At 40.1% G+C, this 18,597-nt stretch overlaps 1 protein-coding gene across 5 annotated transcripts in view; it reads right to left on the reverse strand.

The window, feature by feature from the left end:
- The window catches only part of ATP8A1 (ATPase phospholipid transporting 8A1), a 244,089-nt gene that overhangs the window by 31,285 nt on the left and 194,207 nt on the right, over nt 1–18,597 (reverse strand). For all 5 annotated transcript variants that reach the window (XM_088836319.1, XM_088836317.1, XM_088836318.1 and 2 more), the window contains 4 exons: nt 16,741–16,819; nt 9,881–9,942; nt 7,596–7,652; nt 6,301–6,408 (listed from right to left, as the gene is read on the reverse strand). In XM_088836319.1, coding sequence (XP_088692445.1) covers nt 6,301–6,408; nt 7,596–7,652; nt 9,881–9,942; nt 16,741–16,819 — 306 coding nt within the window. The remainder of the gene's footprint in view (nt 1–6,300; nt 6,409–7,595; nt 7,653–9,880; nt 9,943–16,740; nt 16,820–18,597) is intronic.

Consider the following 18,597-nt stretch of genomic DNA (forward strand, 5'->3'; position numbering starts at 1 on the left):
GTGCTGGTGTGAAAAAATACAAGTCAAGTCTGAAAAAAAAAAAAGTCCTCCCCTTAAATCACAACCATATTTGTGAGAGGAGGGGAAGACAGTGACATATTTAAAGTCGCAGTCAAGCTTGTCACGGTATTTTCTCTTTATTTTCCTTTTCTAAATAATTTCTTATTGTCTCACTCTCCACCTTTGCCGAATCCACTCTCCCCCTACTGTGATGTCGTAATTCCTTCTTAATAGCTAAATATTTCAATATTTGTGGTACTGGAATGCTTGTTAATCATTATCATTTGAATCTTATTATGGGCAGAGATGTAGAATTACTGTAGTGGAAACAAAACTATAGGAAGGAATGTTTCCCAAATGGCAACACCACCCTGCCCACCAACTGAGAAGAGTCCTCTCTGGCCCTGGCTGGAGTGGTTGATGTCTGCCCTAAAGGCTCAGATATCTAGGGGATGGATTTCTGGTAATTTCAGGCATGTAGAATGTGTTGAAGGAAGGAGGAAGGTTACGATGCCTGATTAGTGATACAGGCAGCTGAGCACAGCTGAAGATGGAAATATTATATGCAGACAATGGATGGCTTAGTTGACCAACCAGACGGAAGTGAGTACTTTGATTGGGGAACTGACATTAGAAGGCATTTATACTAACGGCTGGGAGAAAAATGCAGAGACGTGAAAAGGCGAGAGAAAAAATGTAAAGGGACAGAGAACAGTGTGTATAGTGGTAAAGGGGAAAGATTGGCTGTGTTCCAAAGGCAGCGCAGAGATAACTTACAAACTGTATGACCTTGAGAAAATTATTTAACCACTCTGTATCGGTGAAATGTATGACAGGAACTACCTTAGAGTGTTGTGTTAAATGTTCTCAGTGTTAAGTGAGTGAAGATATGAAAAGTACTTATGACAATGACGGACCCTCAGTAAATGAGGTCCTACTATCATCTGAGTGGCAACTGTCCATTCTCTGATGATGTGGGTTGACTGGGTTTTCAATTATATATATATTTATATATATTATATATATTTAACGAGTGGGTATTAGACATGCTGATATTGCTAAGAGGATATGAGAAGTTGGGATACAAAGTGAGACAGAGTCTCTGTAAGTGTGTTGAGGGAGTTAGGTGGTGTTGAGAAGGGAGAATTAAAAATCTAGGCACTTTTAAAGAGAGATGGGGATGCTTTTATGGCTGACAAACTAGGGGAAACTGATCAGGGCTCTGGTTATCCTAGGAAATAGCAGATACATCAGGGAAATCAATAGAATGCAAGGAAAACGGTTGCAAGGAGAAAAGAAAGCGTCCCTATCTGAGAGTAAGGAACAGGAATGGGCATTAAAGAGAAGGTATTTAGTTCCTCAGGATGTTAGAGCAAATGAAGGGATTTGAGAGGAAAACCTGGGATGAATTCTCTGGGTGACTTGCTATTGCTCTGCTTACTCCATAGGTTTGTGATATGGATTTAAATGAAACAATGAATGCCTGGGATCAAAACCAGTGCCTGGAGAATAAAATGGGTGCACAATAAAGGCTAGTTCTCTTTCCTCTCCTTTGTGAACAAGGATTTTCTTTCAACATATTGAGAGAAATGGCTCTGTCTCCAGATGGTTGAAAAGACACATCAAGAACACAGATTGGAAACAACTATAAAGTCCTGATCAGTGTATGAGTATGTGTCCAAGCTGAATGTAGAAGCCTGAGACTCATACCTGTAACTCGTGTATAATTAGCTGCCTAACTTGTGTATAATTTGCATCCTGTGTTCCAGTTAACGCTAACTGGAGCAGAATAATCTGTGCCCTTCAACATGTAAGATGTTTGTCTGGAGAGCAAACACTGGACACAGGTCCACAGAGCACCTGACCCTTAGGCTCTGGAAGGAGCTTCGCAGGCGCAGAGGAGCATGGCCTGCTGAGCTGCGCTGGTGGCAGGGGCTGCGGTTGGTTGAATGAGGCTGGCATCCTGTTCCGCTCCCGGAAATCACTACACTGCGGAAATCTCTGGACGTCAGCACCGCGGTCTTATCCGAGCCGAACTCTGCCTCTCTGTCACCTCTACGCCACTGTTTCTTGTGTGTTTGTTCAAAACAAACAAGCATGGAAAAAAGCAGTTTTACTTCACAATCATTTACTGAACACTAACAGGGCACTCTGTGGTGTTGGAGAAGACTCTTGAGAGTCCCTTGGACTGCAAGGAGATCCAACCAGTCCATTCTAAAGGAGATCAGTCCTGGGTGTTCACAGGAAGGACTGATGCTAAAGCTGAAACTGCAATACTTTGGCCACCTCATGCGAAGAGCTGACTCACTGGACAAGACTCTGATGCTGGGAGGGATTGGGGGCAGGAGGAGAAGGGGACGACAGAGAATGAGATGGCTGGATGGCATCACCGACTCAATGGACATGGGTTTGAGTGAACTCCAGGAATTGGTGATGGACAGCGAGATCTGGCGTGCTGTGATTCATGGGGTCGCAGAGTCAGACACGACTGAGTGACAGAACTGAACTGAACTGAATAGGGCACTCGACATCATTCTGTCGGAGCAGATCAGTAAAGACATGAAGGGGCAGTGGACACGTATGGAGGAGGGAGAGCAAAGCGGCTGGGATGCAGAGGGTGGAGGGACGAAGGCCGGGACACCGCCATGCCCACGGGGAGAGAAGCATGGCGGAGCCACTGCTGTCAGGAAATCAGAAAACAGAGACCTCATCGACACAGATCCCTGAAATAGCTGCAACGAGGGGGAGTCCCCTCAGACTTCCTCTGAATCAACATGATCAGAGGAGCAGCACGGGGCAGCGGGTAAGGCAGCTGACCATGCACCACATGGCTAAGTCTGTCCTCTGTCACTTCAGATTTGGGTATCAGATGAGGTACTTAGCTTCGCTAGGCCACTGTTTTCTCATCTGTAAAACGAGTACGGAAACAAGTTTGCTGGGAGGATTTAGTGAGTTGAGGACAAGCATGTTCTAATGGTTACGACCGACACGATGGTGTCCGCCTCGACTTCTTTTCCTCTCACCCCTCACATCCAATCTGTCAGCAAATCCTATGGGCTCAACCTTCAAATTAGCTTCAGACTCTGATCCCTTTCACCACGACCGCCCTCCTGGCCCAAACCACCATTACTTTTGGCCTAGGTTCTTGCAACAGTCTCCTAGGTAGTTCATAACACCGTGGTCACAGTCCTGGTGCTAAAGCACAAGTCAGATCAGGACACCCCTCTCTCAAGCCCCTCAAGTGCCCGTGACTGGACCGTGGGTGAAAGCCACAAGGTGAGGGAAACAATGGGAGTCATGGTTCGCAGTTTCTCTTGCCTGCTGTGTTCTCTCTATAACACTTCTATGCATCTATATTTCACTTATTTTGTCTCCTTCCAGTAGAAACATTGAGAAGGGCATGGGTTTTTATTTATTTTATTCACTAATGAATCCACAGTGCTTGACCTACAGTAGAATCTCAACAAATAGCTGCTGAATCGATAGAATAAATGCATATAAAATACTCAAAGCATTCAATATACCTTATGCATTTTTAGCATTATTCTTCCCAGATTCTTAGCTGTCTTTTTGAAGAGCTTCTCTATTGTGTCAATTCCTTTTAAACCCCATAGTACCTCATCCTCCAAAATGCCACCTGAACCAGGATGGGGGGACTGGGGCTGTTGTTTTTAATCTGCCTAACCATCTCTATTAATGCTTTACTATGCTGGATGGCCTTGTTATGCCTTTCAGACAACCCAAACATACACACATATTTAATTATTTACTTCAGGGAGGAACTGCCACCAAATCAAAACAGGAGCGATGTGGAGTCCTAGGGGTAGGGTCCTTGGATTAGACACTCACAACCCTGTTGCAGCAGTGACAGAAAGTTACCTTCACAGCACACCAGGAATCCTTTATAACAGCATTATTATTTTCTGGAAAATGCCTGGGGTTGTGTTTCATTATGTGGATTATGTAAAACATGTCAAGTCAGGGAACACTAATATTTGTACTTATCCCCGTGTTATTTACAACACTATATTGCTACTTATAATATACAAATAAAATATTTGTAATACACTGTAATAGTATATTGCTGAGAAAGTTAAAAGGATGAACAAGTAAGTTTTACTCAAGATAGTTGGCCAATGATATATGTGTGTGTGTGTGTGTATATATATGTGTGTACATAAATGAATTTTTCACATATATACATTTAGCTACATTCTTGGCTAAAATATAGAATTTTAAGATTAAAAATGCAAATATAAGGGTAGTTATTTCTTTCTGAAATTAACTGGATTGTAATAGAATTAGTGACTATGAACAACAAAAAGATTAAAAAGTAGAGTATTGCTATAACATTTTGGGTCCTAAAACCCTTGTGCCCAGGAAACCGTGAACGCAGACTCTCTCTCCCAGAGAACGTGAGTGGTGGTCTTGTCATCTTCCTTTTTTGGAGTCACCGTGAAGCTCATTTACACATATATGCACACCAAGACACTCTGTAAGCACCAGGTACTACATAATTTTAAAGTATTACTCTTTCCTTTAAATGCATTAAACAAATTTACATCTTGGACAAGTTAGCCAAGCCAACAGCTGAATTAATCCATTCTTTCTATTTTCCATGGGGCATTAGTTATTTAAACATTATATTCAAAGTATTAGTAGCAATAAAACAAGAAAAAGAAGCCCTGTTAGCACTTCCCACTGTATATGAAGTGAACAGAAATGTGATGGGGTACTGACATTCATTTCACTTTGAATTAAACACAGCATCACCGCAAATCTCAGGAGAAGATATTAAGTTTTGTGTTTGGGTAATACCAGGAATTCTACAGGCAAGGGTAGAATTATATTTGGTTGGCTAAAAGCCAGTCAAACTTCACACTTGTCCTAGAAGTAGGTGGTCAAAAACTCTGTTCTTGTCTTCAAAGCGATTGGCTACAGCTGCTCAAACTATCTCGATTTCAAAATCTTCTGTGTCATTCATTTTGAAAATAAAACATTCAGACATGAGGTAAAATGAGGTCTAATGAAAAAGGTATTAAGTTAGAATCAACCTTGGGGAAAAGCAGGTCCAATCAGACAGTGCATGTCAAATAAAAACAGAGAAGGACTGGAATATCCAGGTGGCATAAGTGGACACATGCAATCTTTGATTTTATTCCTTCAAGAAAAAAGGATGCAAATCAAGGGAAGGAGACATATTCACAGCTTTCTTTTTGTTCTCCTTAAAATACATGCTGTAAATTTTCTTGAGTTCACAGTCTGTGTTTCAGAAGGAGCCTTCCCTTTGGTGGAAGGAAGTACATACTCCTCAATATGTCTGGTTTTGCTGTAATAGTATATAATGCCTCTCTCTAATAAATTTAGCCACAAATTTTTTTTAATGTGTCTGCATTCTGCTAATTTATAAAAAGCAGGATGCTGTCAGATAAAATTTCATGAAAATGATCTATAAACCAGACTGTCAAAAGTGAAAGGTACTCAGGCAGTACTTAGGGAAACAAATAATAGAAACCCCTGGAAAGGTTTCCTGTGACTGCGGGAAAACAATGTACTATAACGGAGCTCATGTTACCTTGATTTGCAAGTTACTGTGAGGTCACAGGAAATCCTGAAATGTTTTCCACATTTTCTTTTATACATTTTATGTCAAATTTCCTGCAATTGAAATAATACACTCTCCTACTGCTGGAATCCCTTCTGTACGAAAGGAGATCTTATGACACTCCCCACGAACACCTAATAACTCAATTCCTACCAGTGTAATGAGAAAGTGACAGATGGAATTGAAAGTAGACCATGATAAGGCTAAAATGTCAGATAGCCTAACTCTTTCAAAATGAAAACCAAACTGATGTCATTAAGACAACTCTAAAAGTGCATTTAATACAGGATAGTAGCCTTTTTCTTTAGAATGAAAGATAACAGAAGAAAAGACAGACTGTCCCAAGACATAAACTCACCATTTCCCCAAATCTCTTATTCAAAAAGTATGTGTGGATTGATGGTCTAATTTTAAAATGGCATCTTCTGTATGGATAGTCTTAACAGGATTCAAGTTCCTGACAACCATATTTTATTATCCCAGCAATGCTTATGAAAGGGTAAGTCAGATTTAAGTAAAATGCCCAAGTTTAAAATATTCTCTCAATTTTTATCACGCACGACTGTGGAGCTTAAAAATAGCTTTTTAAACTGGTGAATACTGTTTTAATATAAACCCAAGCCAAGCAATTAAGGCTCATTTATGAATGCCAATTTTTATGGTTTGCCAGATTATCTGTTATTAGGATACATTACCTCTCCTGACATGTCAGGGGCCATCGGAACAGCAGGCCACAGAGATGAGTAGATTCCGAAAAATACCACCCAGAGTGCGATGCTGCCCCAGATGGCTATGTGGCTGAACTGTGGAGGGAGGGAATCCGTGTCAGAGGCTTGCGGGTGGACAGAGGACTCACACACTGAAGATTTCACCAAGTTCCTCATTTATTTTTTTTACCATATCCATAAATGTTACCTATGGCAATTATTAACTAAGAATTTACGTGTTTTAACTGGATCTTGCATGAAATACGTCTCTTCTATGATGATATAATACCTGTGGTATGTTCCTTTCCCACCTCCTTTGGTGGGTCTCACCTTTCACTCTTATCAGTTTCATCTGCTACCATCTTTAAGTCTCCCTAGTTTTTGTCTGTATGCTCTGACTGAAAGATGCTAAGATACTTGTGTGAATACTAATCTCTGTGTTGCTGCTGCTGCTGCTAAGTCGCTTCAGTCGTGTCCGACTCTGTGCGACCCCATAGATGGCAGCCCACCAGGCTCCGCCGTCCCTGGGATTCTCCAGGCAAGAACGCTGGAGTGGGTTGCCATTTCCTTCTCTAATGCATGAAAGTGAAAAGTGAAAGTGAAGTCGCTCAGTCACGTTCGACTCTTTGCAACCCCATGAACTGCAGCGTACCAGGCTCCTCCGTCCATGGGATTTTCCAGGCAAGAGGACTGGAGTGGGTTGCCATTGCCTTCTCTGAATCTCTGTGCTAAGGATTGTCAAATTCAGATTTCTTCTGCCCACCTTTCCCTTGAACATCTAACTTTCTTTTTGTTTACTGTGTCTCTTTACCTGGATGTGAATGTACTTCAACACTAATGTATCTAAAATGGAACTTCTTTCATTCAGGCTGGAGATCTGCAAATGTCTGAGGACAAATCTTTCACTAATATTAGTGGTCTTCAGAATCATTTTCCAATGGGTTTTCCAATGAGCATGTCTTGTGACATACTCTACCATGAAAAGATTCCCAGTCAATGAGTTTGAAGGCCTCCCACTTTTAGGCATATTTACAACATCCAACCAACCACATATTAAGGACTCTGAGAAGTCTTGTGATACATACACTTATTTAAGTTTTTACTCAATGTTTCCAAGCTAGAGTCCCCTGTTCTCCTCCCTCCAGTCCTGAACCCCTACAGAACCATCTGTGGAACTAGCATAAAGGGACACATAAAGTTATAACGAAAAACAATGAACACTAATGGTAATGTGTAAATAAATAGGATATTCCCATTATGTTTGTGATTAAAGATCCTCTTACCCAGGTCCAATATGATGTCTCCAATCCAGCTTTCAAGCACACAGTTATCACCACAAACTAGAACAGAAGGGAAACATTATTTTACTTCACAAATATGATAGTTCATAAAATGGACTGGTAGATTATTCACAGTTGGACTTGTACGTCCAACCAGCAAAGAAACAAGTGAGTGAGTTGATGGCTGAACATTACGACTGTGACCGGCTGGAACTGCCACGTACAGTCTTACATTCCTGCCTCTTTTCCCTGACTTCTCCTCATCGTCATTGCCCGACAGTCCAGCCACAAACCTCCTGAGCATGGGCCTGCCTACTTCTCATAAAATTCATGAAGAGTGATGGAGAATCATCTAAGGTCTACAGTAATCTTGGGTTCCTAAGATTGCTTTAAATTTATTTTACATCATCTGGAGTAAAAGACTTCACTTTCTAAATTTTAAAGATGAATTATAAAAGCAATATAACTGGATATTTAGAAATCTGAACATTTATTCTGTAACTTGACTTATTAGAAACTCTGCAGAGCAGAATGTAGGAGCGTGTTACATCTCCATGCGATATACATCCATTGTCACTGGTGCCCATGCTAGTAATTCTAAAGGAGGGGACCCAGATGTAATGAACTGCCCTGTGTTTTCCATAGGATAGCATAACATTGAAGTGGAGTCAGACTACACTGCCCTGGAGTCAGACTATGTGTACTCAAGACTCCATCATTTATTAGCCGTTCTCATAAGGAACAAGGCAAGTGAGCTCTCTGTGTCTTGTCTCCTTCATCTGTAAACTGGGATCTGATAAAACTTACCACTTTATAGATAAAATAACAAGAATGGTGCTTAGCATTGCAGCATTACCTATGATTATCTATTTGTGATAAAAATTACATACTAAATACTGCTAGTAGTAAATCGGGGCACTTCCAATAGTTTGCCAGGATGGAAGTGTGGTGCTTGCCTAGCACTGGTGATTAGTGAGTACTTAAGTGCACAGTCCTACTTTTGCTTACTGTAGGGTTTATTAGATGCTGCCCACTGGGTCATAAACTCAGGATAAAGTGAAGCACCTGGGCTTTCTCAGCAGGACAGCTAATAGCAATTCAGGATAAAGAGCTGTAGAAATACAACCTTTACTACAATTTAAATATTTAATTTAGACTACATAAAAGATTCTAAAATAAGAGAGATTTTGACACAAAATGAAGGAAATACTCCCTATTAAGACTTGGATACTTTAAAATGTCTCTGAGACATCCAATGACGTCTACTGATTATATCTAAACTTAGTCCATCATGTATTATTTGTTTTGCACTCATGTTGTATGAGAACAAACCACTAGGCTCCCAAATGTGTTTTTCCTTTTTTTTTTTCTTTTACTACTTGAGTGGGTTGATGTCAACGGAAAGGAGAGCCTAGATTTGCCAAAATCTTTATCTCTCTGTTACTCAGTAGTCTTAACTTGCTATTAATCAGTTATTTAAATATCACATTATAGTTTTTCCACCAAGTGAATCAGCCGTATCAATGGCCGCTTAATATTTAGGACAGCACACAAGTCCCCACCTGTGAAGCCATGGAGGCGGGACACACGAGAGGAAAGGACACTGGCTGGAGAATTCAGAGCTGAAGGTTGGAGGGAACATCTTTTGGAGACTAACTGTATTACCTTCGGCATTAGTATCCCAGTGGAACTTTTGACTTTAGATGAAAAAATGGTTTTAAAACATTTTTTGGCTCTTGAAAGGCAGGGTGGGGCTCACACTCATTTGTGCATCCCTCACAAGCGTTTACACAGGGATTTCATACAGTGGAGTCCATGTCTTGGGTGGCTTAAATATCTCAAAAAAAATGGAGATTTTTTTATTTTTAATTTTTTTGGCATTTTATTTTTAATGTGACTCTAGAATAATTACTGGTTAAACACCCAAGGATAGCATGGTAGTATTTGTCATGAGTTTAGGAAAGCAAGGAAGTACGAACAAGGGCAATAAAATAAACCTGAGGGAAAAAGGACAAGGAAGACAAAAAGGGAAAGTGAGGCAATAAGTGCAGAAGGAATACTGAAAATAAGAACCACCAAAGGTCTACACAGTCAGTGAACCTAAATGACATTTTCATAACCTAATGGAAAATAACCTCTTAACAGTCAAAACATCTCATCTCATTTTTAAAGGGATGTGCGAACAACCCCTAAATACAGAAATGCACACATTTAAATATGAAAATAAAATGAGCTCGTATGAAGTAATTCAATTTCATATGCAAACGAGGCAAATGTCCTGCACTCACTGTGTAAACAAAGTTTCCCAACAGCAGGTAATCAGAAGTCTTCCCATTTTCAAATACAGTGCCTACATGAAAAGAAGAGAGGTTTGTTGGGAAAGGAAATAAATTCAGAATCCATTCGAAGATTAATCAATTTTGGAGTGTTGGACAAAAGAAGGGGGACCAGAGGTCATACAATGGAGCCAGAAATGAGGCAAATGGAACAAAACATGGTATGAAGTCACATAAAGTTGCCTAACATGGGTCCCAGATGAAAATCAAATTTCCAGCAGCCAAAATGAAGAAGGAAACTAGACTTGTTAACCAATTCTCAGGGTTTGTGAGACTGAAAAAATAAATCATTACAAGTAGAGCTTAGTGCTATGGGCAGTTAGACAGGAGAAGGCATTCTGAACCCCTAATAAAGAACTTTGTTAACAATAGGAGAGGGTTTTAGGGAGATTTCTTATTATCTTTCAATAAACTTGCTGTCATTAGACCAAAGGGGATTCAAAAAGGCAACTCACAGAGGTCTGGGGAGCCCCAATGTAATCCCGGGCATATGGCTCTTTGAGGGGTATGTCTCGCTGAATTTAGGGGTATGTCTAAAAGTATTTTGCTATTCCAGCAAGGACTAACAAACATGGCTTCAGATGAAGGGAGTAGTGCTAACCATCAAAATCACTATTGCTGGTTACAAAAAATCAAATGAAAATTAACAAACCACAATATTTAATCATTTGGTAACACTGAAAAATTTAAAACCCAAGATATGTGTCATACAGTATTCTGTTTATGCACATATTTGATAATATGGATTCAAAGCCTAACATATTAGGACAAAATATGTCAGATAAATTATGAGAGGAGATGGGGAGTGTGGTGCTGTAATGAAAAAGAGATGAGCCAGGTGAGCTCTGGAGATACAGACCAGGTTCTGTTACAAGCTGTGTCATCTTGGGTTGTTTATAATCAATCTCCATGGAATTCAGTTTCTTCACTTAAAAGACTGAGTGAAACTACCTACCCTAGAAGGATTTTGAGGTTAAAATGAGCTAAATGTATAAAGCACCCAGCCATGAGTCACAGTGTGACCCTGCCGCTTCTCTACGTTTTTCAGATCAAAGTAGCCAGGAAGACGGCTTAACGCACAGTCCAGAGACCTATGAGACACCTTTCTCTATGGGGTATTCCACGATTAAGGACACAGGATCTGACATGCTAACATGTCTTGTGGGTTTGTTTTGGACAAACCTAAATGCCTGCAACAAATCTGCAAACTTCTATAGAATCAAATTAATAAACCCGGATCTACAAAATAACTGAAAGTATCTTCAGTTCAGTTCAGTTTAGTCGCTCAGTCCTGTCCTACTCTTTGCGACTCCATGGATTGCAGCATGCCAGGCCTCCCTGTCCATCACCAAGTCCTGGAGTTTACTCAAACTCATGTCCATCGAGTCGGTGATGCTATCCAACCATCTCATCCTCTGTTGTCCCCTTCTCCTCCTGCCTTCAATCTTTCCCAGTTTAGGGTCTTTTCCAACAAGTCAGTTCTTCGCATCAGGTGGCCAAAGTATTGGAGTTTCAGCTTTAGCATCAGTCCTTCCAATGAATATTCAGGACTGATTTCCTTTATGATGGACTGGTTTGATCTCCCTGCAGTCCAAGGGACTCTCAAGGGTCTTCTCCAACACCACAGTTCAAAAGCATCAATTCTTTGGCACTCAGCTTTCTTTATAGTCCAACTCTCACATCCATACATGACTACTGGAAAAACCATAGCTTTGACTAGATATCCTGGACTTCCATGCTTCTGCTATGTGGCCTTCCCTAACCAATACAAAAAAGCTATGAAAAATAATTGTAGTTGGATCCAACAAATCTTATAGTCATTGCTGGTTTGTCATAAGGAAGTTGGAGATAAATTTCAAAACTGAATCAAGGAAAAAAGTTAAAAGCTGTTGTTGGGTTTATCCAATTCAGCATTTGGATGATTTAGGTAAATTATTTATGCTAATATTTTCTGGTCTCTAGACTGCTGCTGCTGCTGCAAACTAAAGCTCTTAAAAATGATTAAGAATCCTCCAAAGCTTTTGCTTATGTGGTTTCATATCTATTAATATTTGCTGCTGCTGCTGCTAAGTCGCTTCAGTCGTGTCCGACTCTGTGCAACCCCATAGACGGCAGCCCACCAGGCTCCCCCGTCCCTGGGATTCTCCAGGCAAAAACACTGGAGTGGGTTGCCATTGCCTTCTCCAATGCATGAAAGTGAATTAGAAATTGAGACAGACGTTTTAAAAACATATACTGATTTATCTGAGCATAATAATAATAAACTAGATGTCCATCTGCAGATGAATGGATAAGAAAGCTTTGGTACATATACACAATGGAGTATTTCTCAGCCATCAAAAAGAATGCATTTGAATCAGTTTTAATGAGGTGGATGAAATTGGAGCCAATTATACAGAGTGAAGTAAGCCAGAAAGAAGAACATCAATACCGTATATTAACGCATATATATGGAATTTAGAAAAATGGTAACCTGAACCTTGTATAAGAGACTGCAAAAGAGACATAGGCATTTAGAACAGTCTTTGGGACTCTGTGGGAGAGGGTGAAGGTGGAATGATTGGAGAGAATGGAATTGTAGCATGTATATTATCATAAGTGACCAGTCCAGGTTCGACGCATAAATTTTCCTCTGTTCATTTCTTTGCATTTGTGCTTTTTTAATAAAATTCTTTTTAAAAATAAAAAAAAAATAAATAAATAAAAAAATAAATAAATAAAAAAAAGTAATAATAATAAACTCAATATATATAATATAAGCAAATATTATATTATTTGATACCTATTCTCCCAAGCAAAATTAGTGAGAAAACTGCTATTGTTTTACATTTTTATAAGCTCTTATTACATGTTTACAATTTCCGGCTTAATAGAACTGGATTCTCATATTGTATTGGTTGACATAAAAGTGAAAGTGAAGTCTCTCAGTCGTGTCCCACTCTGAGACCTCATGGACTGTAGCCTACCAGGCTCCTCCATCCATGGAATTTTCCAGGCAAGAGTACTGGAGTGGGTTGCCATTTCCTTCTCCAGGGGATCTTCCCAACCCAGGGATTGAACCCTGGCTCCCGCATTGTAGGCAGACGCTTTACCTTCTGAGCCACCAGGGAAATCCAATTTCACAGAGAGATGGAGTTATAAAGGAGAGAAGTATTTGATAACCTTTTCTAGTAACTGTGGCTGTTCCTTGATACTACTTAAAAACTCAAATCATTTCTTAAAGATGTGGAGATAGTTTCCTAAAGGTTAGTTGCAGTGCAATCTGAAACTGTTTTGCTGGTGAACATGCTGCAGCACATGTCAAACTAATAGAGATAGACTGTTGTACCCACAAAACTTACATAATGGTCTAAACCCGTGTAACAATAAAAAATATTCCTAACATCCCCTGGAGGAGGGCATGGCAACCCACTCCCATATTCTTGCCTGGAGAATCCCATGGACAGAGAAGCCTGGTGGGCTACAGTCTACAGGGTCACAAATAGACATGACTAAAGTGACTTAGCACCCAACCTTAAAAAAAAAATCACTGGAAAAGTTCATTCTCAGTGGATCTTTTACTTATGCATGATTCTGTAATCTCATGGATATAGCTGGTTCAGCTGATAACTCAAACAATTCCCCAGACACTCTAGTGGATAAAGCTGCTGCTTGTTGATGTGCGGCTGAAGTACTTTATGCATACTTCCCATTTTGTCATGCAGAATATTAGTAAGATGTGTATCAAGTTTCAGGATTTAATAAAAGTATTAGGTTTACAGCTTCTTCAAGGGTATTCTTCAGGGAAACTTTTTTTTTTTAATGTGGGTGGGTGGTAGTGAGGAATAGAATGATTTCTAGTACAAATCTAGTTGTTGGAGAAGGCAATGGCAATCCACTCCAGTACTCTTGCCTGGAAAATCCCAGGGACGGCAGAGCCTGGCAGGCTGCAATCCATGGGGTCGCTAAGAGTCGGACATGACTGAATGACTTCACTTTCACTTTTCACTTTCATGCACTGGAGAAGGAAATAGCAACCCACTCCAGTGTTCTTGCCTGGAGAATCCCAGGGACGGCAGAGCCTGGTGGGCTGCTGTCTGTGGGGTTGCCCAGAGTCGGACACGACTGAAGTGACTTAGCAGCAGCAGAAGTACAATTGTGCCACTGTTTGTGTCAAGGTCCCAGTAATTTTACCCACTGCAGCTTTTGCAGCGGCAATGAAAAAGACAAATAATGTCTTGATAATATAAAAAATTTGAAACTCTGAAATTTTGACCTCATTCATGGACCTCAAAAGATCTTGAGTATTCTCAGGTGTCTGTAGACCATACTTTGAGAAACACTGAAGCAAGTGAATGAATGTTTAGCCATATATTATACAACTATCTCTTCTGTAGCTCATCCTTTTAAAAGTTAAAGAAAACAAAAACTTATTTAAAAACAGAAAAAAAAAAAGGCAAAAAAAGTAGAATGTTAAAACACAATTTATGCTATATGTCATTTATCTCTTGAAAAGAGGAAACACACGTTCTCTGGACTTGGCTAGATTTGGGTTCCCCAGGCAGCACCCCTTGTGAATTGCTTCTGGTGAGGCTGGAGGGCTTGGCAGTTCCCCAGACAAATGCAGAGGGAATCCTGGGATCTGTTTCTCTGTGGCTGGAATTAGGTGGGAATTCCTTTCAAACCTCTCAATCCTAAAGTGTTTTGAATTGGTAAGGTGTTTTGGATGCTGTCTGCTTTGTGATACTCAAATTTTTTTTTTTCTAATTTAGAGTACCTAAATAGCTTCAGTGATGGACAGTCCAAGTTTTTCATGCCTACACTGATTTTGCATTAGGAAAATAAACTACCTAGAAAACTTACTTAAGTCCTATATTGTACCCTGGATTTCAACACCCCATGGTTGCCCAAAGTGGAAGCAATCCAAATGTCCATCAGTGAATGAATGAATAAACAAAATGTGGTCTATCCATACAATGAAATATTATTCACCCATAAAAAGGAATGAAGTCCTGATTTATGCCACAATAAGGATCAGTTAAATTCTTGTATCATGACTCCATTTTTATGAAATGCCCAGAACGGGCAAATCCACAGAGACAAAAATCAGTGGTTGCCAGGGGCTAGGGGAGAGGGATGAAAAAATGAGGAGTGACTGCTCATGCATAAGGGGTGATGAAAGTGTTCTGGCATCAGAGGGTGGGGACACTGGCACAGCTCTGTGACTGTGCTAGAAACCACTGAATCATCTAGGATAAAAGAGTGAATTTTATGTATCTAAATTTTATTGAAAAAATGCCATTATGATTCTCCTGGCCCACTGGGTCAATATTTTATATTTAATTAGATTTTACCACAGCTATTTCCAGGGTCTAGTAATGAGAATCTATTCACTTTGTACTGGCAGAGCAATGAATGTAGGATGGAGATGAAAATCTCCGACCAGGACATGGAAGCTACTGCCTTGTCTGTGATACGTATTCCCCCACTCATGCTGCAGGGTCTCATGAAGGCATCTGTGATGGACTGGGAGCCTACAGTGAGCCAGGCACTGTTCTGGGCACTACGGAAACAACAGCGAACTTAACAGACAGTGCCCTGCTCTTCTGGAGCTTTGGTTCTAACAGAACGGTAATTAAAAAAAAAAAAGTGCAAATATATCACTCCCACTAGGCAAGCACCAAGAAGATAAAGAGGATGGGGAGAGAGTGTCAAGGGCAGAGGGGCCAGGGTTGGAGGGTCTTTGAGGCAGGGCGATCCGGGAGTGTTTCTCCAAGCACAGAGGGTGGGAGGAGACAGCAGCTGGGACACCTGGTGAGGTCGAGGAAGAGCGGATGGATGGCCTGTGGGCTGGAGCACTGTGAGGCTGGGAGCTGGCTGGGGTGGCAGTGGTGGGGCGGAAGGAGAGTCAGGCGGGGTTGGCCAAGGCTGGGGCTGTGGATTTGGTTCTAAATGGGATAGAGTCGGTGGGGTTCTGAGGAGGGAGGCACCTGGTCTGATTTATGTTTTATGAGGATGCCTCTGGCAGCTTGGAGAGGAGACTGTTGGTGGGACAGAAGAGCTGGCCCTGCACCTCATGGGCCAGTGTTAACTCAGGCCGCGAAGACAGCTAGTACCGCTGAAGGATGCGCAGACCTCGGGTGACGTGTGTGTCATGTTTGATGTACATGTCTGTGAGCTGAATGCTCACCCGTCTTCCTCCGGATCCCAGGGCAAGGTCTGCTCCGGACATAGCAGCATCAGCTTAAGCATCCCAGGGACCACTTCTCTAAAGTGACTACTTAATCATTTTTATGTGTATAGGAAATTCACCATGATCCCATCTCTCAAAACTGACACAATAAAATCACCCCCTCAAAACAAGCAGAGATAAAAGCTTACACTCCAAGACGAACATAAAAACATACTGAAAATCTCATTCAAAGCTCCAGCTCAAGTACTTGAAAATACTAGCATGTCTGATTAGGTTCAATATAAAGAGCTGATACAAGTCTCACAGGTATAATAAATAGACTACATACAATATCAGCACTATTGTCTTCTAACTATACAACAACAGAGGGAAAAAAAAATGCTAAAATTTCACTCTCTGCAAGTTTTGAAAACATGAGAAGTAGAGAAGAAAGGCTCTGCATATATTAAATCACTTTGCTCCCAAAGGAATACTAAAACTCTTTAAAGTGTGTACAACTTTTAGATGCATGTATTTTAGGTTAAGGAAAAAAACATCATAAAATGAAACATCGCTATAATTTTTAACATATATTGACAATGAATCATTTTTCTAAAACAGTAAAAAGTCACCTCTTAGCATTCATATCCTTCCTACTTACCATATTGAAGGGCTTTTAGTGGAAACCAAAACAGAATAACTGAGTGGAAGAGGCCATTTAAACAATGAACCCAGAAAACCTGAGGGAAAACAAAAATCCATGAGAACCATTTGCGATAAACTAGCTCTGCGAACTCTGACCTTTCTTTTTATCTGTGAGCTAGATTCACAAAACGTGTTTCTGTCGGGCCACCACTGTGAATTAATAGAACTGACAGACATTTTCTGCCTCTTAGACCTTCATGGGTCATTTATTTATTTTTATGTTTCTCTAAATGTTTTTTCAGCTTCACTGAAATTTTTTCTCTTTCTAAAAACCAAGGATTAAAAGTTTAAATTTCTGCCTGAAGAAGAAAATAAAATTTAAAATTACTGTTAGATCATTAAATTCTTTAAGTGGGACTATTTTCATAATTTCAGATGAAAAGACTTTTGAAAAGATTGAAATTTGGTGAGATCCCTACTTTTTCTTTTCCATGTGCAATAAAAGTGTAAACTTTTAAATGGTAAGGATATAGTGCATTCTCTTTTTCCACACACACCCACACATCCACACACACAACACTAAAAATAACAAGTGTAACATTTAAATTGCATAGTTCCTCAAAGCAAAGCCTTTTACCAGGACTGAAGTTATAAAAGACTTTCACAATTTGAAAACACCTGTCAACATCAAACTTCATACAATTATAATATCATTTAATAGTTATTGCTTTCTCATCTATTGTATCGTATTAACAAGAAAGCATCACTGGTCTTTTCTTTGTAACATGGATGTAAAAGATTAAGATATAGAAAAACTGTTTAGAACTCTTACGGCCCTTTGAAGGGTTGCAGTTTTGTCATTCAGAAGTGCTTCTTGCAAACAAAACGTATGCTAAATAAAACTGGCATGTATTAAAATAGTTTTAAGCTGTTCAAACAACAGAAATTAAGTTGCCTGCCTCCCAAAATTTTCCACTGTGATCTCAACCTCCTTTGTTAGTTCACCCAGCCACACTGGATTGTATGATCCAATTTACGCTCCAATACATTACACATTTGAACTTATGTTACTCATTAACCTTTGTCTCTTCTCCTCACTACGTCATTACTGCAAGTTTTTATTTGACAGAAAGCACAGGTGGGTGCAAGAAAAATTAGTTCTACTTTTCCATTTTCCTGACAGATACTTATTGTCACATGTTAATCCTTTAACCCCTGTCACGACCTCGGCACCTCCGACCCCTTTTACCATAACAAACGTAATCGTCGTCATTCAGGGCAACAATGCTTCTACACTGGGGACCTGGAGCAACTGCTGTGTATACAACTGTGCATTCTGTAACCATTTGTTCCTGAATTTTAAAATGTTTATATGGGATTTATTCAAACAATTTTCACTGAAATCATTAGAAAAATCCATAAACCCTATAAAAATTGCTGGCAGCTTGTGTGTCTATAAATATTTAAATGAATACAGAAGTTGTATACTCTATTTGGATTGATATGGTGACTTTTATAAATGCCAGGACTTTACAGACTATGAGATATTTTGTACACAAGAAAAGCAAAAAATACAAGGAAGGCTGTTCTCACGTTAAAACTATATATGACCAGTTACACTTTCTCACTGGCCACAGAACTTTCTAAGTTGCCCTATACACAGGGTACAAAAGGATGTGACTTTCTAGGAATGGTTTTGGGTAATCCTGTGAGGATCAGTTTATAAGCAACAGGAGCAAGGTCAAGGCAGTGGCTGGGAAGCCAACTCTCAAGAGATACCATGGAGCCTCAGCAATGGGAAATGGGGATGTGTGGCTGAGGTTGATGTAACTCTGGGCTGGTGAGGGTTATTGTTAGCCTGCCAGAAAGCCTG

Source organism: Moschus berezovskii, chromosome 5, assembly GCF_049115385.1.
Source record: "Moschus berezovskii isolate FMDL1 chromosome 5, NW_MosBer_1.0, whole genome shotgun sequence".
NCBI classification, from domain to species: domain Eukaryota; kingdom Metazoa; phylum Chordata; class Mammalia; order Artiodactyla; family Moschidae; genus Moschus; species Moschus berezovskii.